This window comes from Haplochromis burtoni, unplaced genomic scaffold (assembly GCF_018398535.1).
Source record: "Haplochromis burtoni strain Fernald_Lab_line unplaced genomic scaffold, NCSU_Asbu1 Contig_26, whole genome shotgun sequence".
Taxonomy (NCBI): domain Eukaryota; kingdom Metazoa; phylum Chordata; class Actinopteri; order Cichliformes; family Cichlidae; genus Haplochromis; species Haplochromis burtoni.
In genome coordinates, this window is record NW_024582387.1 from 2,149,417 (window position 1) to 2,171,090 (window position 21,674).

Consider the following 21,674-nt stretch of genomic DNA (forward strand, 5'->3'; position numbering starts at 1 on the left):
TTTAAACGTCTGTTTGCTTTATTTAAAATATGTTTTCACTTTTAGTTTCTTGACAGTAACACATGAAGCATAAAGTAGACTGTTTTTCGCCCTTTGACCTCACTCCGTCCTCCCGGAAATGGCCGCGGGTCTGGGCCTGTTACATTCCTCAGTGGTTACTTATGGTTGCTAAGCAACCTCAAACGCCTCGGGGAGAGGAACAGGACCTGAAGCGATACCTGACGAGATCCGTCCACACTGTACCTGGAGATATTTCTGCTGATCGCTTCTTACTGAACCTCACTGGAGATGTGGGCCGTTAGTCAACTGCTGCTGTCTTCTTGTTATTAAGGTGATGTTAGCCAACGAGGTCCTGCTGTCGTACTTCTAAGTAAACGTTGAGTGTTTGCGAAGGAGACCGGAGCGGCTTTGTATTTTATATTAGTTTTATCTCTTACACCTGCCAGCTGCTCGGTAGTGATTATTGAGACATGGGGTCAGAGTCGGTGAAGGTGGTGGTCAGGTGCAGGCCCCTGAATGACAGGGAGAAGGCGCTCAGCTGTAAGATGGTGCTGACCATGGACCTGCAGCGCTGCCAGTGCTTCATAGAAAAGCCAGGTGCAGTGGATGAGCCACCTAAACAGTTCACCTTTGATGGGACCTACTATATTGATCAAACAACTGAGCAGATGTACAACGAGATTGCTTATCCTTTGGTTGAGGTAAGCTTGATTTTATTACCAGCCTGCAGAGCTGGGCTCTATAAAAGAAGCACGCTTGTCACTGGACACCTTCAGCCCAACATCAGTAGCCTATATCTAATTCCTAATGAATGCAGACGTCATTGTGAATACCCTTTGCTCACCTCAAAATTAAATAAAATTAAAAATGTCACTTGTACAGGGTGTGACTGAGGGATACAATGGGACAATTTTTGCTTATGGACAAACTGGAAGTGGAAAGTCTTTCACCATGCAAGGGGTGTCTGAACCTGCAACCCAGAAGGGTGTCATCCCGCGGGCCTTTGAACACATCTTTGAGAGCATTCAGGTGTGTCTGTTGACCACAGTGATCTTGTAGCTTGCAACATGCATACGTAATATTATGCTCTTAGTTTTTGTCTAGGCTCGTCTCAGCACTGATAGAATAATTATATGTTTTATCTCGCGTGTGCAAGCTAGTGTGCAGAAAATACGAAATTCCTGGTGAGGGCCTCCTACTTGGAGATTTACAATGAAGAAATCCGAGATCTTTTGGGAAGCGATGCCAAGCAGAGATTGGAGGTGAGTCCCTGCTTTTTAGATAAACTAAACAGGCTACACTGTATCAGAAGAAGCCAAATGGATTATTGTTCTTTGGTTAGTACAGCAAGGTGAGTGTGCTGTTTTCTGCACAGTACTGTACCTGTTGCCATGGTGATTTAAACGCACAGTTGATTCCTTAAAGGTCAAGATGTTGTAACAGGGTGACAGACTAGCTGATTGTGCGTATGTGTGTGCTTTGTGTGGCTGATGAATGCCTAGCTGAAAGAGCACCCAGAGCGTGGGGTATATGTACGGGACCTTTCCATGCACACTGTGCACAGTGTGGGAGAGTGTGAAAGAATCATAGAGAAAGGCTGGAGGAACCGCGCAGTGGGCTACACGCTGATGAACAAAGACTCCTCACGCTCCCACTCAATCTTCACCATCCACCTGGAGATCTGCAGCACTGGTGAACTTATAATATCTTTGTCTTCACTATATCTGTTCAGTCTGTGCTGATATTCTTCTTTTGAATGTGATCCTCTTATATCTCCTAATGTCATCAGCACTTTACCATCAGTTATTTTTGTTCTGTGGCACTATATCTTTAAATTTGATAGTATATGAATCTCCTTGTTAATAGTTTGCATATCCTGCCTGTGCTTGCATGTAGTTTTCAAACCATTGAATAAAACATACCAGGTTAATAAAGGTAAATAATAAGGCTTTGTAACAGTGTTGAATGTTGCTTGCGTTTCCTGTGTCAACTCAAATTCTCAGATTCATCTGACCAGGACCATCTACGGGCAGGAAAACTCAACCTTGTGGACCTGGCAGGAAGTGAGCGTCAGTCTAAAACTGGTGCTACTGGCGAGCGACTCCGCGAAGCCACAAAGATCAATCTTTCCCTCTCGGCCCTGGGAAACGTCATCTCCGCCCTGGTAGATGGACGCTCCAGATACATCCCCTACAGAGACTCCAAGCTGACCAGGCTGCTGCAGGACTCTTTGGGAGGAAACACCCGCACCCTGATGATCGCCTGTCTTTCGCCCGCAGACAACAATTATGAGGAAAGCCTAAGTACACTGCGATATGCAAACCGGGCCAAGAGCATCCAGAACAGGCCTCGCATCAACGAGGACCCCAAGGATGCTCTGCTCCGAGAGTATCAGGAGGAAATCAAGAAGCTGCGGGCGCTCCTCACAGGCCAGCTGAGCACTGCTGACCTTTCAAGTAAATTTTTATAGAAAAACAGCATGCTTTTTTTTAGCTTAATATTCCTAAATCTACACATAGCCTCTTTTAGATGCAGAGAAATATTTTATTTTCTTGCATGTTGTCTTTCTTTAATTACCAGTGCTATAAAAAACCCCACTTTTATTTAAAATGCAGGTCTGCTGGCTGGTCAGTTTTCTGAGTCATCCCCTGCTGTGCCCTCAAGGCCACAGTCCACCCCCACTGAAGAAAGGAAGGAAAAGATTAAAGAGGCAAACATGGACCAATCCCACACAACAATTTATCACTTCAACTTTAAGCATGCATTGTATAAAGAGCCTGTGATTTATGATCTGTGTTCTGCTGTCTCTGCAGGAGTATGAGGAGAGGCTGGCCAAGTTGCAGGCTGAATACAATGCAGAGCAGGAATCCAAGGCGAAGCTGCAGGAGGACATCGCTGCTTTGCGTTCCTCCTATGAATCAAAACTGTCCAGTCTGGAGAAGGCCCAAGTCAGCAGGGGGAGCTCTGTCCCCAAGAATGGTAACAGAAGATCCTGTGCCAACAACAGAACAAAAGTTTTCCGCTGTTGGATTCTCCCCATGTATGCTTCTTTGTATTGTGCCGCTTCTCTACATTAGTAGGCGCCAGCTGTACATCCCAGGTTGCTTTGGAAGAACTCTGCCTGAGCACTGATCCCATATGCCACAGTACAGTTGAGGAAACCTTCCAGACTAAGGTAGTGTCCAGCCCCACTTTCCATAAAGATCACTCCTCTTCAAATCATATTCGTATCTTGAAACAAGGTGACAAGGCAATGTTATGTAGGCAAAATGTTGAATTTTATTCCCTCATGTTGGCGAGCAAGCTTTCTGAAAAAGATCCAGATAGAGCTGGACTCTTGGAGTCTTCTGATGCAACTGCACCGGGGCCTCTAGACCAGAAACACGTCCTGGAAAGGTTTGTAGGCTTCTGTTCTAATCATGGAAACTTTCCTTAACATGAACACTTCCTCAGATTCATAGCTATGATTTTATTATTATATATGATATGTCTTAATCAGCCGATCCATCTAATTTCTACTCCTTATGGGTCTGGGTTGTGAGCATTTTCAACACTGTTCACAGGATACTGAACATATTGTTATGATGGTATCTACAATCTTCTTATCACACTCCATGATGAATGTGTCATACGTATGCTTGTGGCTACAAATGGAGTGGATAATCAGATTCCAGCTGTATATTTTTCTGTATGTACTTACCCTTGCATTCTTTTACATCATTGCATTCTTCTGTGTTATTACCATAATCTGGTAATTAGCAGAACAGTTATGTTTAACATATCATACATTGATGGTTACACTAGAATAATATAGCAAGAATTATACTAAGCACGCATCTATGCGGTGTCCTTGGTGTTCAATCTTTCCTCAGACTGCAGCAGCTGGAACAGGAGGTGGTAGGAGGGGAGCAGGCCAGGAACAAAGAGCTGCAACAAAGACAGCGGCAGAGAAAAAAACTTGCTGACCAGAGAAAAGCTCAGCTTGTCCATGCTCTGTCAGAGAACAGCGAGGAGAGCGAAAATGTGCTGCTGAATGTCTACAACTCTATCCAGGAAGAAGTCCATGCCAAAAACCAAATGCTAGTCAAAGTTCAGGGCAAGGTGAGTGGAAGGGAGCTTACAGCAGGTGCAAAATGCAATCTTTCTGTTGGGAGAAAGCATATGTGTTAAGGGTTTTCTGTACATTTCAAGGAGCGATCAGAAAGTTTGGGTTATCCACCCACAGAAATCTATTTCTCCTCCCTAAGATCTCCTTTTCATGCACCCCTGCTCTTGACAAAGTTTACTCCTTAAAAGTCAAATTTTGACAACAGTGCAAGTTCACCAGAGTGGGATTGTACGTTGCGAATTCATACCACACTTTCAGACTATAAATGCATACTTGTGCGTTAACATCCTGGGGCATCTGTGGGAGAACATCCAGTGGAAAGAGCCTTAACAACAGCATCACCACACATTGAAAAGGCAACAGTTTTTCGGCCACAAAAACCCAGTCTTTGCTCACCATCTTTCCTACGACTTTGTACAATTCTCCAAAATCAAGTTAAAGTATTATAATCCCTGTTTTGAAACACTGGGCAAGATCCAACACTCATTGTAGAGGCACAAGTACAATTGACTTCCAAAATAGTGATACCAAAATAACAGCAGCGGTCTGGAGATGTATTAGAAGGTGACTTTGACTAAATTTAAATTGGGCAATTTATTAACTTTTTTAACCTGGAAAAATTAGGTTATCTCTTCAGGGATTTACTCATTTGGTGTGTTAAAACGGTTCTCTCTTTGAATGTCAAACCCTACATATGACACGTTTTTAACAAGTGGGTTTTAGCTAGTTTTCTCATGAATAACATGCTTCGTCACTGTTGCAACAGCTGAAAGCAGCCAAACTGGAGATCCGTGACCTGCAGGCAGAGTTTGAGGTGGAGAGGAATGACTACCTGGCGACTATACGCAGGCTGGAGAAGGAAGGGCAGCTCCTGCACAGCCTGCTGGAGCGTATGGTGCCTCTGGTGCGCCGTGACTGCAACTACAGCAACCTGGACCGCTTGAAGAAGGATGCTGTCTGGGACGAGGACAGCGCCACCTGGAGACTGCCAGATGTGATGGTGCAGAAAACAACACTGCCTTCAGGTGGGGTATAATATGTAAAAAAAAAAAGAAGAAAAAAAGTAAAAGCTTTTTTTTTTGGACAAAACAGTAAATCTTGTTTGTTTTGCAAATTACTTTCCTTAAATGTTTATTAATCACATTCTTTTTCTTAGCAGTGACTCCAAAAGCTTCAGCTCGCAGAGGCTCAGGTTCTGATGCTGGAGAGGCATTTATGGTGTGTTTGCATTTCATGCATAGGCTTTTACTTGACATACACACATTCTAGCAGGATTAGAGGCCATTTCTGTTTTAGCAGGTGGAGGAGGACAGGTACAAGCAAATGCTGGACAGAAGTGACAGTGAGAATATTGCCAGCAGCTACTTCAAGTCAAAGAGGGCGAGCCAGCTCCTCGGAAGTGACACCACAAAAGCCCACGGTGAGAAAAGAAACTGAGGCAGTCTAATTAGTACATATTACCAGTTAAATTAGTGAATTAGCTCTGCTGTTGAATGCTATTTCATTTTTATTTAGCAACATATTTGTATGCTGTGATCTTGTGTTTCTGCTTTTCATTAGATCCTGACTGGCAGGAACAAAAAATAATCACGTACTACACTTAATACTGTTACAGTAAACTTTTGTAATGCATTTGGGAAGCCTTTTCATTAGGTTATCTCTCTGAGCATTTTAAGTTTTGGCTTCTTTTTTTTACCTTTTTTGTATATTTTATATTTTTACTTATTGAGACCATTTAGTTTTAGATTAGTTAGATTTTTCTTCTTTTTCACTTTCTTACTTTTGTTTAGTTTTTACTGTTGTCTGTCTTTTCTCCTGCTGCCGTCCCCTCTCCTCCGCTAGTTAACGTGGCAGGCCACCTCTCCGTGAGCGGCTCTAACATGAATCTGTCTGTGAGCTCAGACGCCATCCTGCCTCGCCCCTTCCGTCTGGAGTCGCTAGATGTCCCAGTGTCCAACGGTAAAGTGAAGCGCAAAAAAAGCAAATCTCACATCCATAATGAGGCGACTTAAATGGACTGTGACCAACATATTTGCAGTTTTCTACAATGACACTTTTGATGACTCATCAAAAAATAAGTGTTGTATATGTATATCTGACTGTGAATCAGTGTATGCTTTTATGACGGCTGCTATCTAGATTTACACAGGACCCATTTATTGCCGATGTTACAAGTCCATTTGCGTCACGAGTTTTTAATTATTAATGTTAATTTTTAACTCATTGCTACCTACTGTATGATGCTTCCTCGATTTTTCTTTTCTTTTTTGCACAAGACATAATTTAATGTTTGTTTGAGTTAGGTTCGTTAATATTAAAATATTTGCATTGTAATGTTGCTGATTTCCTTTTTTTTTTACCCAGCATTTAAAATACTTGTCAAGAACAGATGACATCAAATTAACTGATGTCTCATGTGTTTAATTTCAATTACTTTACAAAAAAGCCATTAAAACTTGACTCCAGTGTATTATAAACAGTAGTAAATAATAATATCTAAAATAATATCAGCCTGCATGTCAAACTGTAGGACTCTGCTGTCACAAATGGGTCAGGAAAGCTGTTGTCAAGGCAGCAGTATGCTAGGATATGGTTATCTCATGTTACACATCATCTCTGGTCACCAGTGTGGGTTTTGGTGTGATGTTAATTAGTAGATTCTTTATCTAAATGCAAATAACATATGTGAGACAGAAAGTTGTTGTTGCAGTTTTTAATCATAAGAATTAAATATTGAAAAGTTTATTATGATGTCAGTCCTCTTAAGGTTGCAGGACATGCAGAAAAAAATGCTGTTTAACTCGATCCTTCCTGCAGCTGTGACTATCTTATTTCTCATTTTGACACTGGCTTGATTTCTTTGTCTGTTGCTTAATGTTGCTCGCAGACAACATTAAGCAACAATTAAGACACTAGCAGACAACTGTGTCCGTTTCAGAGTCTGACATCATTTATTGTGGCGACACAATAGACATAGACACCTTTTGGCAGACCTGCTGCTTTACTGAGCGATAACACAGCTCTAATATCCTTCTGCAATAATTAACCACGAGCTAATCTGGGCTCTTCAGGACCGTTGCATAACAGATATCATGCCGTTCAAATAATCCATCAGGAGAAATTAGAAGTGTGACATGTGAGTGTTACAAGAAAATAGAGACAGGGAAGTGCTGGGCTACTAAGTTTGCACAGAGGTGGAGCTAGAGATAATAGGATTATGGACGAACGGCTGAGCAGGCTTTTCCATCATCTGAGTGGTGTGTAAGATGAGCAGTATGGCTGATAGCCTTTCTGTAACAGGAGAGAGGTAAAGACTGCAGGGATACAGTCATAAAGCTTTGCCTCGGGGATCTGTGGGTTCGCTTATTAATCAAGACATTCAGGCTGAATATAGACAACCACAGCTTGGATTCCCATGTGCTGAAATGTCCTTGGGCAAGACTCTGCCATCACTGATGTGAATGAAGAGTAACAGTAGGGTTAACACTCAAAACCAACCTCATGTATAGTGTTGGTTGTTTTTGCTTTTTGAACAGAGCCAAATGGACTGGTGTAATCTGGAATGTTTATCTGCAAATATTAAGATTTTATTATTTAAAGAGGAGAAAGAATTAGGAAATGAATGCAAGTGGCCAAAATGACTTTTCCCATGAAGGTTAGTTACGCTCAGCCTTAGATACAGGTTGAGGAAGTGAGGTGTACCAGTTGAGATCATTCAGACATTATAATGCCTCCTGGACCCCTTGTTTTGGAGGTTTTCTGGATATATCCAACTGGGAAGAAACCCTGTGGAAGACACAGAGCTCACTGGAGAAATTATATACACTATATGGACAAAAGTACAGGGCCACTATAACTTATAGTGCATAATGGTAGTGCGTATCTATGACGACCAGTGCTGGCAATCTCCATCAAAACCAAATGGCTTGCCGTGAACAAAGGAACGTAGCGCTGAGAAGATGCATAATGTGAGTGTAAAACACACATACAGGAAGTACTTGGCTAAGGAAACTCATGGAGGAGGTTTGAAGCTCATTGGTGATGTTTGCACGCAACCTGCCCTAGCACTCTGTGACCTCGATCTGCAATGTAGTCTGGGGTGCTGCTATCACGGCCCAACTTCCAATAAGGAAAAAAAAGATGGCTTAAAATGCAGTATATTAGATAAAAACTTTATTTTCAGTGACATTTATATCAATGGTGGAATAGACACAAATAATTAAATGGTTGTTTTTCGTTTCATATTTTCAGTGTTACACAATGAAAGCTGTGTAACACTCTTTAATCTACTGTACACTGTAAAAAAAAAAAAACAGTAGTAGAAAGAAACTGAAGAACGACTGGTGCATGAGTTCTTGTGTTGGACATAAGTATTGAAAATTATCCCGCAAAACTTGAAAAAAAAATGCTAGAATATTAAAAGACTGCATGAACTGATCTGGTGCTTTGAGGATTTGCTCTAAGAAAAATCAACATGCAGGCACATTTGTGATTTATAAAACAATGAGTAAGATATCAGTTCTGGCACACCCTTATCCGTGTCTTTGATTTAGTACCTGTGCCAATAGCCAATAGGGTTTAAATTTTATATAACAGAATTTTGTTAGGTTTGCAATACATTAAGATACTATTTTCATACACTGATGCTCTGGATTTAGAAAATTTAAGGTGCAGTTTCTGTTACTTCTGAGTGCATTTTTAATTGTATTTTTAATAAAAAAAATGTCTTTAGATGACTATGTGTTGTATATTTTAAGTGCAGAACATAAGTGTATGGCCCTTTAAACGCTTCCTCTCCTGCTTTTATTTGACAAAGTGCCGTGTGCCAGATTTCCACTTAACGCTTTAACTCTCTTTAAGCTGATCGTGTGCTTGTGCTTCTTTCTGAGCATTGCATTTATGCCAGCAGGCATCTGCTCTTTCAGTCTTTTAGCAGTCCAAGCTTTTTGAGAGCCTCTTTTCGATCACCTCCCATCCCAGGCACCACCATCACGGTGTAGCCTACTGAGTTTGAGGTTTTCTGCGGTACTGGGGGAGCTGTTGTGGTGGTCCTGGTGGTTGTCACTGGTTTGGCTGATTTGATGCTTTGCGGTTCAGAGGTGTTTCCACTACTTCTACAGTTGTCCAGGGTGGCAGACTGCTCCAGATTAGCCGTCCTCTTCCCCTTGGATTGAGCAGGATGTGATGCAGACCCAGGCCGCTGGTCATGTTTGGTGTACTGACGCAAATTGGCACTGGTCTGCAGAGGCCTGTTATTGGACTCTTTTGGCACTTGAGCATTACAAAATGATTGGCTCCTTGATGGATTACTATTAGCTGGACCTCTTGTAAACTTGTCAGCTGTTACACCCAAGGAGGAGTTAGGTTTGGGTGTAGGCAGTGGGGTTACTTTATCATTTTCTGCATCTTGGCCTTTCAGGAGGCCCAGCTTCTGCAAAGCTTCCACTCTCACCACCTGGGGATCAGCTACATTCTTGACACTGTATGAAGAATCTGATATTATAGATTCTTCATTTTGAGTTTTTGCAGATATGTTGGTGGGAAACTTTTTGGGTTTTGGGGGAACAACTGGAGGACCTTTCTTACTCTTGGAAACCTCTGACTGGGATTTGTCTGATCTTTGGAGATTTCCAAGAGTTGGGCCTTCCACCGGGGCAGAATGGCATTTTTCCGAGTCTATAGTATGATCAACTGTTGGGCATAAAGGGGTCTTCTTTGTGGAGGCACTCCTCCGCAAATGTACAAGTGCGTCGTAGGAGAGAGGTCCTCTAGGTAAAGGACCCTCAGCTGTCCTCACTGAGGGTTTTGTGGAAGGAGGTATAACATTAGCCTCTGAAGATGTTGGGCGAAAAACTGCTTTCTGGTTGTCTTTGTATCCTGGTTTGTTGCTTTTAGATGTAAACTGAGGCTTAGAGGAGGCGGTTTTGACTGCAGGAGTGCCTGGTTTAGTACCGAGTACAGAACAGGAAGTACTGCTTGCAACAAGAAGAGGGGTGGGAACCAGGTAGCTGTGCATGGGCCTGGCATCAAAATTTTTGTTGATTGGTTTCTGGTGATTGGTTGATGTCTGTGAATCTGGAAGTCAAACAAGTACACATTTATCACTAGAAATTCTGTACACCTACCTAGAGCATTTCACTAAATAATGTGTCACTAATTCTGCATCTGTTCCCAGAGATTAACTCACCATCAAGGTTGCTTTTGCTCATGGAAGCTGACAGATTAGCCACTTTAGTAGCAAGGTTGCTGGAGCTGGGCAGTTGTTCAGGCTCGTCATTGGAGACTCCGCTGTCCTCCTCAGTATCCAAAGACTCAATAGTCTCCTCCAAAAACATGAGACAGGCCCTCTCCTCAGCAGACAAGTGCTCCAGACTATCATCACTCTGAAACGCATTAAAACAGGGCTTTCATTTAGAAAAGAAATCCACAATGAGAGATAGAAATCCTCTCTAAGAAAAGAAATAGACTTTTAGCTTTTATGTTACAGCTCTGTTACAAGTATCGTTTTGCCTCACTACTTCAAGTTGTTTCGTATATGTTTTGTGCTATTACTAGTGTACATATTCTTAGATTGAAGAGGGTAAACTTGGTTACTTACGAAGCCAGAATTAACACTGACCACACTGTCACAGCTGCCAGCACTCTCCATGCCATTCATTGTCTCCATTCCGGTGTCACCTGGCCAGGTATCACTTATGGGCATCTTAGTGCCCTACTTATCCACAGTTAGTGACACACCCTGTTGTTTCAATCTGAAATACAGAATAAAATTACTATTGAAACTGTTCTTAGCAAAGTAAAAGATTTATTTTTTTAAAAAAAAAGGGATATATTAATTATTCTCCACATTTTCCCCTGCTATTAATTCTTTATGGCCCTGTAGACCATTTTCAACAGCACCATAGAAAACACTGTCCTTCATAAGTATCTCCCTTACAAGGTTTTACCCCATAGATGCATTTGTGTTACCTAGTTTTAACCTTTTGTAGGAATTTCTTAACAGCGTATAAAGGTATCATTTGACAAATGAGTAAGGATGTTTTTCGATATCTTTTGTTTTATAATTCATAAAAAATCAACCAAATTGTTGAATAGAAAGCAAAATAGGTCATATTCGACGCTGTGATAATGATACATCAATGCTAATGACAATCATAGGCGCAGCTTAAACTTTTCCTGCAAAACAAATAAAATCAGGAAATATAAGTCAATCCATTTTAAACGCAAACAGCACAGCATTGACCATTGGGTCTGACCACGTTTCATGTAATTTCTATGTGCTCACATTGTCTGCTAACTGTAAAGGAATTTATTCTCTGGTATGTTGATAAAAAATAATTAAACATCTGTGCAGCGTGACATCAACTAAGCGGCACATCTTCCAGATATGAAAGACAGTTTTATCTATAAATGGCAATCAGCACCAAAGGACTGTGTTCATATCCAGATCACTATTGCTAACTACCTTTTAAAACAGTCAACTATAAAAATAAGCGAAGCGTACAGCTTCATCAATCAGAGATGAAAATTAGTCTGTGGTTATTTGAATGATATTGGTCTTATAACAGTATAACTGTAATCCTGTGTGTACACTATGGTTGAGTTGATGTTAGGTATTTGAGTCAAAACTGATAGATAACATTGTGCACAGAAAATGTATATAAACTTTATAATATCCAAATATGACCTGCATAACTGTGGACTTCATACCTGATCATGCAGCTAAAGAACAGCAAGGGCACAGCTTTATTGTAAGCACTGAAATTGACAAATGCAGGTTATCATAGCTCGGTGAGCTTCTAGCAGATATCTAACTAGTCCTCTTACTACATGTGACTTGGATTACAACCTGCATGCCACTCCTAATCTCTCTTTACCGGATCAATTTCAGAGGGAGTGGAAGGCAGAAGCAATCAGTCTCCTGAAGGCTATATGACACCTGTTTTAAAAAAAGCAGTTTCAGCTTTGTATTTGGAAATTTTGTTCAATGTTTCGTTTATATGGGTATAGTAGCGTAGCTGCAATTTGAGAATAAAGGAAGTCCTGTCTGGACCTGGTGAAAAGAAATTCACTTTTGGATAAGTGTCAACACCTGAGATGCAAGGTCTGCCAAATAGGGCAGTGGAGGCACAAAAGCACTCCTGTCCACTGTTCGTGGTTGGCCATGCCATCACATCCCTTTAAAATTGTAAAAATCCCTATGGCCAGATCAGTACGCAAAGTCCCAGGTCAGGATATGAATCTGAACAATGTAAGCTCAGTGTTAACGTTTATTGTGGCTTGAAAAACCTTTTCACATTTGTCGTTTTCATCTGCTTATTAGGTCCCAGTCACTCTGCTATAACCCTTACTCTGAAAAAAACAAAACAAATCATACTGTAGATAGATATGAACCCGAAGAACATTTAACAAAGTGTTATCTCTTTAAGTGAGTTACACCTATCCTATCAACAGTAGGCAAAAACAAAAACTGGGCGAGTTTAGCTATCACAAGACTATGATGCACAAGTCAAAGCAATAAACTGCTGTGTCAGATTCTTTGGAAAATGTGGTGCAATGACAGCGTTGTTTTCATTGTGGCTGTAAAAGAGCATCTGGCTAAGTTTTTATTACCTTCGATGAATTCTGTGCAGGACGTTGTGTAATAGGGGTTATTATCATTTTCTCCACTGTACCCAGGCTTCAACCCACTTCCTTCACATTAATTACTGAATCCAAGCCTATCTTTTGTAACTAACATTATTAGCCCCAAACCGCCATAAAACCCCTTCACCGAAAAGTGTTTAAATACCGGTTAAGTTTAAGTCTAACACTTGACAAACAAAACAAAACATAAATTAACTGGCACGAGCAGTAAATTATTTAAATAGCATCCAATAAATGAAAAATATGCTAACTGTTCCTTACCCTATTTACAACAGAGCTTTAGTTTTTAAGTAAATATAGGCGTACCTGTCCGTGCACGGTCGTCTCTCATATCCTGCTCCGCGTGCAACTGAAGTCAAGGTGAGCGCGCAACTCAGAGACACCTGGAAGAGGGACTTTGTCCCTTAAGCTTCTAGCCAATCAGAAGCCACATCCTCCTTAAGCCCCGCGAGTCCTCGTTTTCATTTTTTTTTTAAACAAACAAACGTAAACCATTGCTGTCTCTGTCTGTCAGACGTATGCTGCCAGGACGGCTCGTTACTGGAAGTAATTCAAACATTTAATGCTCTTCCTCCATGTATATATGTATTAAAGTATTCTTTATGTTTTTATTTTTTGGGCGTCAGGCTTTGGGTGAGCATTTAGGAAATATCCTCTAAAAAGTGTTGACTAAAAAGAGCGCTTCACATATTTTTTCAGTTAACTTTATTATTGTTATTATTATTGTCGTTCTTCTCCTTAATTATTATTAATGTATTTATTGGGAAAGAGAACAGGTGCTGTTTACTACAGTGCTGATTCAAACAGCACAGACGATGCATAGCTAGAAAGTTACATTTCACTGATACTGCACGAGTGATCTAGGTGGGTGGGTGTCGGTGGGGTGGTACTACGTGATTTTAAGTAATTAAGTGATGCAGTTAATCATTACTTGTTCATGCAGCAGTACACCACCTTCAAGCTTTACAAAGGGTCGCTACAGCGTTTAGCTCAGAGGCTATACCACCTTAAAGGCATCCTAAAGGGGCTTCCTATAGTGTCGTGGTTTAACACCCACGGTTCGATCCTGGAAGACACAACCAGGTTAAAATTTAAATGGTAAATTGGTAAATGGTAAATTTACCATTTAAAATTTGCCAAACCAAATACGCAAATACTTCCGAGCCCAATCCATTCAGTTCACTTGCTAATTAAGAAAAAGTTGCAAATTGAGCATGTAGGAACTGGGGAGTGAACAATTTAAGTGTAATCAAAAACTGTTGCCAATTAGTTTAACAAATTAAAAAAAAAAAGTCTATTTATGCAAGCGCTAACGCACATTAGTTACCTTATTTGCTAACAAAGCTCAGATGTGGGACACAGCCAAAATCTCACTGCAAGCTGAAGTTAGAATTTCAGCTGGTGTTAACTTCCGTAAGTGGAGTGATTTTTTTTCCCTTCTTTTTTTTGGTAGCTGTTGTTTCAGGGGGGGGGAAAAAAGTGCTACACTGAACCAGTACATTTCTGATTCCTGCATGAATTGCATCCTTTATGCAAGTCTTGAAACTCACATAAACCAAAATAAGAAACTGTGAAGCTGTAAATGGGGTGTTGTATATGAAATATTTGTAGAGTTAAAGAGGTTTGTAGTGTTTTATGAAACATTAAAATATCACATTATTTAAAAGAAAAACACAAAAACTAATTCCTAGGCTGTGTGTGAGCTTTGTGTTTTGTAGCAGTGGTAGCTGCTACTGTTGGTCAAACAGTAAGTAAATTAATCCTAAATCCTATTATGAAAGGGTAGATGTTCCTTAAAATAACATGCGGGTAGTGTAATCCGACAATGATGGCACAGGACTAGGGTAAATTTGCCAGTTGGGATTTATTTTTAGTAGCAATGCACTAGATAAAGTCATAAGATAATAGAGTTGTCACAGTAATATCACAATAATTATTAATTAGCATTATCTATGTTACTTCCCATTTGTATTTATGTACAAAAAGATTCTAACCTTTAAATTTCACACTGCTTCTTTGTCCCCCTGCATCAAACCATTTAAAGAAAAATAGCTTAAAGATTTATTTAATACCCATTAAAGCATGGCAGCAACAAAGTATCATCTCAGCTTGACCTTTCTCACAAGGGAAACTGAAAACTATTTAACTCTTTGTTAGTTTGTTTTACCTTGTTCTTCAAGCACTGCAGAATTTCAAATCATTTAGCCATGAGTAAACCCAGTATAGTTAACACAAAACAACTTTTACACATCCTATTTGCTATATTTTTTAATTGACAACACTGAAAAGAAAAAAAAAAACAATCAAGTAAATCCAGTTTATTCTGTAGTGCTTTGTGTGCAACATTCACTGTTATTGTTAATCATGAGAACATAACAAATACAAAATGCAACAAAGCCATTTCATGGTTTTATCAAGTTGATTATTCAGTTTTTGCCAGCGTTTAAAATACCTAAGGTAGATGATGAGGTGGGATAAGGGGGGGGGGAAAAATACAAAAAGTTGTTTTGTTTTTTTTGCTTTCTTTAATTGATTACCGTCACCATCCGAATCTGAACCAAAGTCAAAGTCCAGTCAAGGCTCCACTGTGGAGCTTTTGGCAACAATTCTGCAATCAAAGACCCGTCAAACACCATGTTTTGCCACAATGAGAACTAACCACAGTTATCAATCTCAAATCTTTGACTTTAAGTTAAATACAAGTGCTTTCTTCATCCTTATAGCCAGTGTATGTCAAAGAAATTAGCAAAGAGATAATGGATGATTAGCTTAAAATGTGAGAACAGACTCCTGTTGTGGGGGAAGAAAATAATTCATACAGTGAAACAGGAGTGGCAGTTTTTATAAAACATACAAAACACAGTAAACTAAATGTACCTTTACTTGTAATACATCCACCCAGAGCTATAAATGTAAGATGGAAATATTTGATGTTGATTAGCAAAGGACATTATGAGCAGCCTTTAAAAAGAAAAAAGATCTTAAAATACTGTATGCCTTACCTTGATTTGTTACAAATATAATGCTTGAATGGTTTTTCAAAGTATGCAGTCTAATTTAAACAACAAAAAACAGTTCTTACAGCATTTCAAACTTGTGCACTACAAAAAAACAAAGACAAGAAAAACACTCATCAAAACCTGCAGCACAAATATAGAAAAATGAGCTACAGATTTTGTAACGCGTTTTGTTTACAGCACCATAATTTTTTTTGCCTTATTTAGTCAAGCCCACTCACAATCAATGTTGCAACCCCCCCAGAAAAAGACCCGCCCCCCAAACAAAATAAAGGCCAATTTTGCACTTGCAGTATGATACTGTATTCAAAATTCATACCACCATTGATCTTGTTGACCAGAGCTCAAATTCACCCCCCCCCCCAAAAAAAACCCCCAAAAAACAAAAACAAAACCCCAGTGTAACTTTGAGCTTAATAATCAAGGGACAAATCATTGCATTTAATGTCTACGATGGACGCAGAGTAACAGAGAGATGCATTGGTGTCTGCAATGAGTTATCTGTTTGTTACGCAATCAGAACAAGCTGTGGCCTATGAAAGCTCAGATTTTTTTACCTACATTTTGATACCTGGATCTTCTTTTAGTCGTCATATCTTATATGAATGATCCATAATTATGCTAAAGTTATTGTACAAAACAAACAAACAAACAAAAACAATGGATACTGAGGAGGTTAGAAGTGTGTCTGATTGATTTTTCATCAAGTAATCCTTTAGAAGAATCCTGCTTAGCATTAACTCAGGCCGCCTATATTGAACAGTTCAGATGTTTAAATTTAAGGAAATTAGTGGAAGAATTACTTACATCTGCCCCCAAAGTAATAAAAACATGCTACATAACCAACATGATAAATAACAGTCAAGCTTGCTGTGCCGTGTTTAAGACAAAAGTGAATGTGATCACATAACTGTGCAAATAATTCTTAGTGACCATTTTAAAATTCTTTGTTCGCACATCTTTGTTTCGTCAAGGGTAAGTTCTGCCAATTTGCTGCATCGATAACACATCCTAAACTGTTTGGTTTATGAACTTGTCCATGAGTGTTCTTAACAGATCGAAACAACAACTAAGAATTTTTTGCATCCTGACCCAGTTTAAAGAGATCTGAATATTATGGTTTCTAACACTGGAGCACTGCAGTAGCATTTCTGACTGTAAGAACTGACAGTAGTTAAAAAGTAATACTGAACAGGTAAGAGGCGGAACACAGTACCTGCAGAATCTCCAAAGATGTTGCCAAATAATGTGAGGTAGAGGATCACAAAAGCAGACAGACCCACAGAGTTGCCAGACGCAGGGCATGGGGGTTGGTGGTTGTTGTATTTGTGAGAGAGGAAAAAGACAGCAAGACTTTCACACTTCACCAAAATTAGCGTGGCCTGTCTCCTTGGCATGCTCACGAGCTTCCTTTTGTCCCACCAAGCCTGTCTGACACACCATGCAGCGCAAGGCAAAGCGGTTAACGTCTGTGAACTGGCGCTTGCGGCGAGCCTCGTCTGCCAGCTCGAGGGCCTGGGCCAGGATTACGTCGTCTGTAGTCGAGAAGATAGTCTGGGGCGGGGTGTCGGATCCGGGGATCTCTTTCTGCAGCGGGTCGTAGTGGATGCCATCATAGATCAGCAACACGCGTTTGTGGTAGCCAGCATCCTCTCCAAATCTGTCTACTCGCACTGTCTGAGTATCCACTACGCAGATCTCACACTGGTAGAACTTAGACATGATGGATACCTCGATGGCTCCTCCCCAAGTGTCATCACGTCTTATCCAGGTGCAGTACTCCTCATTGGTTTTCCCCAGCACCGCTTCAGAGTAAGCTGTGGGGTCACTCGAGACTATCTGGGCAATGAGACCTCTCATTTCAGGGGCACAGGCGGGGTCGTATACGCCGCCTTCCACCACATAATAAACACTGGTGAAGAGGCAGGAGTTATCAGCTGGGACCACTCGGCGTGCCAGCATAGGTGAACCTTCGAGGTTAGGTCCTTTCGTTACAGCGGGACGATCCTGAGGCTTTGGCTTGTTTTTTTCCTCCTCAACGATGAGTGTGTCTCCTGTAGAGGACGACACACCAATGACAACACTTTTCATCCCAGTCAGACTTTGGTTTAGAAAAGGAAGAAGAAAACACATTGCCTTATGTATATCTGTCTGAATGGTACCTGATTATGTTGCACAGATGTCCCTAAAATGTCTATTGCATGCAAATAAATCAAAGACTCAGTAACTCAAAAAGTTCTGCTTCTAATATTTCTGACCACATCCCAAAACGTTCCTTTTATTATAAGCAATTAAAAGTTGAAGTTATAAAGACTGCTTATTCTAAAATCATACTTAAATTTTAACCTGTCCTCACAGGTATATAAATTCTTGTATATACCCAGGGTGCCAAATGTGCAGCCTCCATACAATACAATTATATCCGGCCCGTGAGATAATTTCATATGTCAATTATTAAAAGTCCCCTTGGTATGTGGGAGTTGAATCTTCAACCCTGCTGAGAATCCATGCAGACAGGGGTGAGACTATTTTGATGGGCACACCATGCGGCCAATCACATGCAAAGACAGACTGGGATCATACCATTATGTGAAGGAAGGGGGCAAACCTTCCAAAGACAGCAAGTGTAGCGTACAGGTACATTTCAATGATATTGGAGACTTCAAAGCTGAGTGCAGAACTTATAAGATTCGGGGAAGCCTAAAGTGATACTCGTTTTTATTTTCAGTCATTTTCCACTGTGGAGGACAAAAAGTTTCAAACTTGCCCAGGGCTTAAAACTTGTGTGTTTTCTCCCTAGTAGTAGCAAATGCATAAAAATAAGGCTTTTAGGAAAAATTGCTTCCTTGAAAAAGACTAACTTTACAGTACAGTGATGAATATTACATAAAATAAACTCTATATAAAGCCTCACAGGCCTGAATGTGCACTTGAAGCCATTTATAATTTTTAATATGTTTGATCAGCTGCTCACCACAAACAAGCATAAGCATACATTTTGGACTTTTAACTGTATTTCCATAAATTTTACAGCTTTTCCTACTGATCAAAAACCTCCCTTATGGCTATTCATAGGAAAAGTAACATACAACTCAACAACCACTGAACAGCTAAAACAGCAGGTAAACTGATTCTGCAAAAAGAAATGCAGAGCATGGATCCCCACATTCACCCGAAACCGCACTTCCAAAGAAATTTCAACAAGAAAAACCTTTAAATATGTAACTTCTTTACATTGACAGAAAGGAGCAGTTTCACTGGTCTGGCCTGCTTACGATCAAAGTGGGCCGTGATGTAAAATGAGTTTGACACCTCTGCACTAGAGCATGTAATTAAAAGTTTTTAATTTGGTCCATGTTTTCTGCACATGTTGGATGACTGCCATCATACCTGATTTGATAGGGTAGTCCTTGAGGTGAGCCTCTCCGTTCCGAAGATCAAGGCTGGAGGGTGGGTATCCGACCATTATTTTCTGCACATCACAGGGGATACCAGTCAGCTCCTCCACCTTGCGCTTCAGCTCCTGCACGCAGGACTGATGAGTCAAGCCATGCATCAAGTGGCTCCCATTTTTGGTCTTACAGCGAAGCCGCAACATCCTGCCTGCAAAAAACGTGATATCACATTAGTGACACTGCAAGTACCAGGTAAGAACTTTGTTAATCCACAATGGTTGTGTAGAGAGCATTAGATATATTCCACATGTATGTTACAGATGAAGACCATTTCTAACATGTTGGAGTGCTAGACTGCTGCATACAGTGTTAAACCTGCGAATTCTGGCATCCTGTCCAGGGTAGGCCTGTGCGATATGACCAAAATCTCATATCCCGATATAAGAATTCTATCATCCGATAACGATATAAATCACAAAAATGTAACATTTTCTGTAAATTCTGTGAATCTCGGGCAGCTCAACTTGCGGGAAGGGTTTCCAGCTGTGCGTCATGTAGCTGGAGTCCAGTATTTTAACAGATGCATGAAACTATACATTTTTAGACATAAGTTGTAACGGCCGCCGTTTTCTTTGTGAGTATTTATTACACTGCGTGCTGCGGAGGAAAGCCTGTTCTAACGTTTGAGTGTAAGGTTTATTTTTTAGCACCTGGCGGCTCTTTTTTACTTCTCATCCGTAAATAATCTGCTCTTTCACGTGATTCAGTTTATTTTGAAAAGTCTCAACAGGATCTTGAGCTTTATTGTGAAAGGTTTATGTGGAACATAAACAAACGGACACGCGATGGCGTTACCGTCATTGTTGCTAACCACAACGCATAAAAACAGGCGCTTGTCCGTCTGTAGTGTGGTTATATAAAATATAAGAGAAAGAGAACTTTAAGAAATTAATATAGCCACTACAGTGACCATCAAAGCGATGAAAAAATATTGCCGTAAACAGTTTATTTTGCGACACCATGAAACAAACATAGCATAAAATGAAACTAGACTTTTTTATATCGTCATCCGATATATATCGTCATATCGAACAGCCCTAGTCCAGGGTGTACCCTGCTTCTCGCCCGAGTAACCAGGGAGCAAGCTCCGGATGTAGACCAGGTCATCCACCAATTGCAAGGTTGGTGGTTCGAATCCTTGGCTAGTCCAGCCTGCATGTTAAAGTATTCTTGGGCAAGATACTGACCTCCAAGTTCCTCTCAGCTTCATCCATCAGAGTATTAATTTAGTTAGAAACCACTTAGGGACAGAAATAAGTGCTTGTGTGAATGAGGCATGTTGTATAGAGTAGAAAAGTGTTATAAGAACCAGTCCATTTAGCATTTTTAAACATACAAATTTAACTGGGGGACATAAGCAGTCCTCTTCAGAAAGCAGGACCGTTTGTTGGAGTGTCTCACTAACAGGGTGACTGACACAAACTACAAGGTAGTGAAGCTTACTGCCAACAAAAAAACAAAAAGTAGGTAGGTGCCATGTGAGGTCCAGCTGCTGCAAATATACCCTCAAACTATCAAGTGTCCATTTATTACGAGTGGGAAATTCCAAACTCAAATGCTCACTGTGGGATAAGTAGTTTTCCCCAATCTGAATCTGTGTCTTCGAAGCCATTTCCCCGATGGGACTACAAGTGTGCCAATGTTGGCTCTTTAACTGATTTTAACATCGAAATCCTGCACTCACGTTGTTCGCCAATTTAATGGCTAATGAGGAAGGGACGTGTTTTGAGTCATACTGCAGCTGTAAGCTATATTAAGTTGAAAACGTAATATATTTGTTGGGCAATGCTACAGATAAGACTTTATGACTGGATAACCTACATTGTGCTCGTAGTTACATCATAATGCTGCCAACTAAACGGGCCACGCATAACAACTGAAGTGCTGATGAACAGAGTAAAAACACCTGACAGCGACATTGCTTTGTTTTGGTGTCTTTGTTCTGGCAGTTAACACATCACTCAACAGCAACACAAACGCAGGGTAAAAAACCCCCAACCCAAAACATAAAGAGAGTCCAGTTTTTGAAAATGTAAGAAATTCGCCTCTTATTATCCATCAAAAACTGTCGGGTTGTCAGCGATAATTACTCTGAGACTGAATGAAAGGAGTTCAATTCATTTCTGCTAGCTAACCGTACCGTGTACTGTCTGCTAACGTTAGCATGCTAATCTGCTCGTTAACTTGGTCTTAATTGAACCGTTTTTCCAGGAATTTAGCTTAACCATTTAGAAAATCTGTTGCTTTCCGGTGACAAGTCTAACGACGACAAGGAGTACAAAATGATACGACAGCGAGACCAATTATTTTGCTGTCTTACCGTCTTACTACACTCCCTGCTCGCCACAGTGGGACGTATAGTACGTCAAAGCACGTGTAAATGACGCGATCACGCACTAGTGGCACGGTTTACGTACGTCTGCCTGGCGTACGCTGGAGAAGACTGTT

General features: G+C 40.5%; 3 protein-coding genes across 9 annotated transcripts; 1 reads left to right on the top strand and 2 right to left on the bottom strand.

Moving 5' to 3' along the window:
- The first annotated feature begins 89 nt into the window (after nt 1-89).
- Nucleotides 90-6,429, top strand: kif17 (kinesin family member 17). Of its 5 annotated transcripts, none has more exons than XM_014332271.2 (14): nt 90-701; nt 883-1,029; nt 1,161-1,262; nt 1,503-1,692; nt 2,004-2,456; nt 2,616-2,710; nt 2,814-2,979; nt 3,078-3,175; nt 3,305-3,396; nt 3,873-4,101; nt 4,875-5,133; nt 5,265-5,326; nt 5,405-5,528; nt 5,951-6,429. In XM_014332271.2, the coding sequence occupies exons 1-14, from the start codon at nt 471-473 to the stop codon at nt 6,118-6,120; spliced, it is 2,418 nt and encodes an 805-aa protein (XP_014187757.1). In that variant the 5' UTR covers nt 90-470; the 3' UTR covers nt 6,121-6,429. The 5 variants fall into 5 exon arrangements, with proteins under 5 accessions (XP_014187757.1, XP_042074922.1, XP_042074924.1 ...); XM_042218988.1 differs by having other exon boundaries at nt 90-331; nt 447-701; nt 3,078-3,396; XM_042218990.1 differs by having other exon boundaries at nt 3,078-3,396; nt 5,408-5,528.
- On the bottom strand, nt 6,424-14,904 carry zgc:158258 (uncharacterized protein LOC791186 homolog). 2 transcript variants are annotated; one of them, XM_005917890.3, is made up of 4 exons: nt 13,061-14,904; nt 10,728-10,860; nt 10,296-10,491; nt 6,424-10,183 (listed from the first exon to the last, which is right to left on the bottom strand). In XM_005917890.3, the coding sequence occupies exons 2-4, from the start codon at nt 10,809-10,811 to the stop codon at nt 9,030-9,032; spliced, it is 1,434 nt and encodes a 477-aa protein (XP_005917952.1). In that variant the 5' UTR covers nt 10,812-10,860; nt 13,061-14,904; the 3' UTR covers nt 6,424-9,029. The 2 variants fall into 2 exon arrangements, with proteins under 2 accessions (XP_005917952.1, XP_005917950.1); XM_005917888.3 differs by having other exon boundaries at nt 6,907-10,183; nt 10,707-10,860.
- A 139-nt stretch (nt 14,905-15,043) lies between these two features.
- yod1 (YOD1 deubiquitinase) lies at nt 15,044-21,666 on the bottom strand. Of its 2 annotated transcripts, none has more exons than XM_005917892.3 (3): nt 21,547-21,666; nt 19,162-19,370; nt 15,044-17,825 (listed from the first exon to the last, which is right to left on the bottom strand). In XM_005917892.3, the coding sequence occupies exons 2-3, from the start codon at nt 19,367-19,369 to the stop codon at nt 17,128-17,130; spliced, it is 906 nt and encodes a 301-aa protein (XP_005917954.1). In that variant the 5' UTR covers nt 19,370; nt 21,547-21,666; the 3' UTR covers nt 15,044-17,127. The 2 variants fall into 2 exon arrangements, with proteins under 2 accessions (XP_005917954.1, XP_005917953.1); XM_005917891.3 differs by having other exon boundaries at nt 19,162-19,374; nt 21,547-21,652.
- Between the last annotated feature and the right edge of the window lie 8 nt (nt 21,667-21,674).

Bases quoted from the DNA above. Each gene is read 5' to 3' on its own strand.
- zgc:158258 (XM_005917888.3), bottom strand. From the start codon at position 10,811: ATGCCCATAAGTGATACCTGGCCAGGTGACACCGGAATGGAGACAATG. The intron at 10,492-10,706 runs GTAAGTAACCAA...AATGCGTTTCAG, and splicing joins TCAGTGTTAATTCTGGCTTC to AGTGATGATAGTCTGGAGCA. The intron at 10,184-10,295 runs GTGAGTTAATCT...TTTGACTTCCAG, and splicing joins GAGCAAAAGCAACCTTGATG to ATTCACAGACATCAACCAAT.
- yod1 (XM_005917892.3), bottom strand. From the start codon at position 19,369: ATGTTGCGGCTTCGCTGTAAGACCAAAAATGGGAGCCACTTGATGCAT. The intron at 17,826-19,161 runs GTATGATGGCAG...CGTCCTCTACAG, and splicing joins GGACTACCCTATCAAATCAG to GAGACACACTCATCGTTGAG.
- kif17 (XM_042218988.1), top strand. From the start codon at position 471: ATGGGGTCAGAGTCGGTGAAGGTGGTGGTCAGGTGCAGGCCCCTGAAT. The intron at 1,263-1,502 runs GTGAGTCCCTGC...ATGAATGCCTAG, and splicing joins ATGCCAAGCAGAGATTGGAG to CTGAAAGAGCACCCAGAGCG. The intron at 5,134-5,264 runs GTGGGGTATAAT...TCTTTTTCTTAG, and splicing joins GAAAACAACACTGCCTTCAG to CAGTGACTCCAAAAGCTTCA.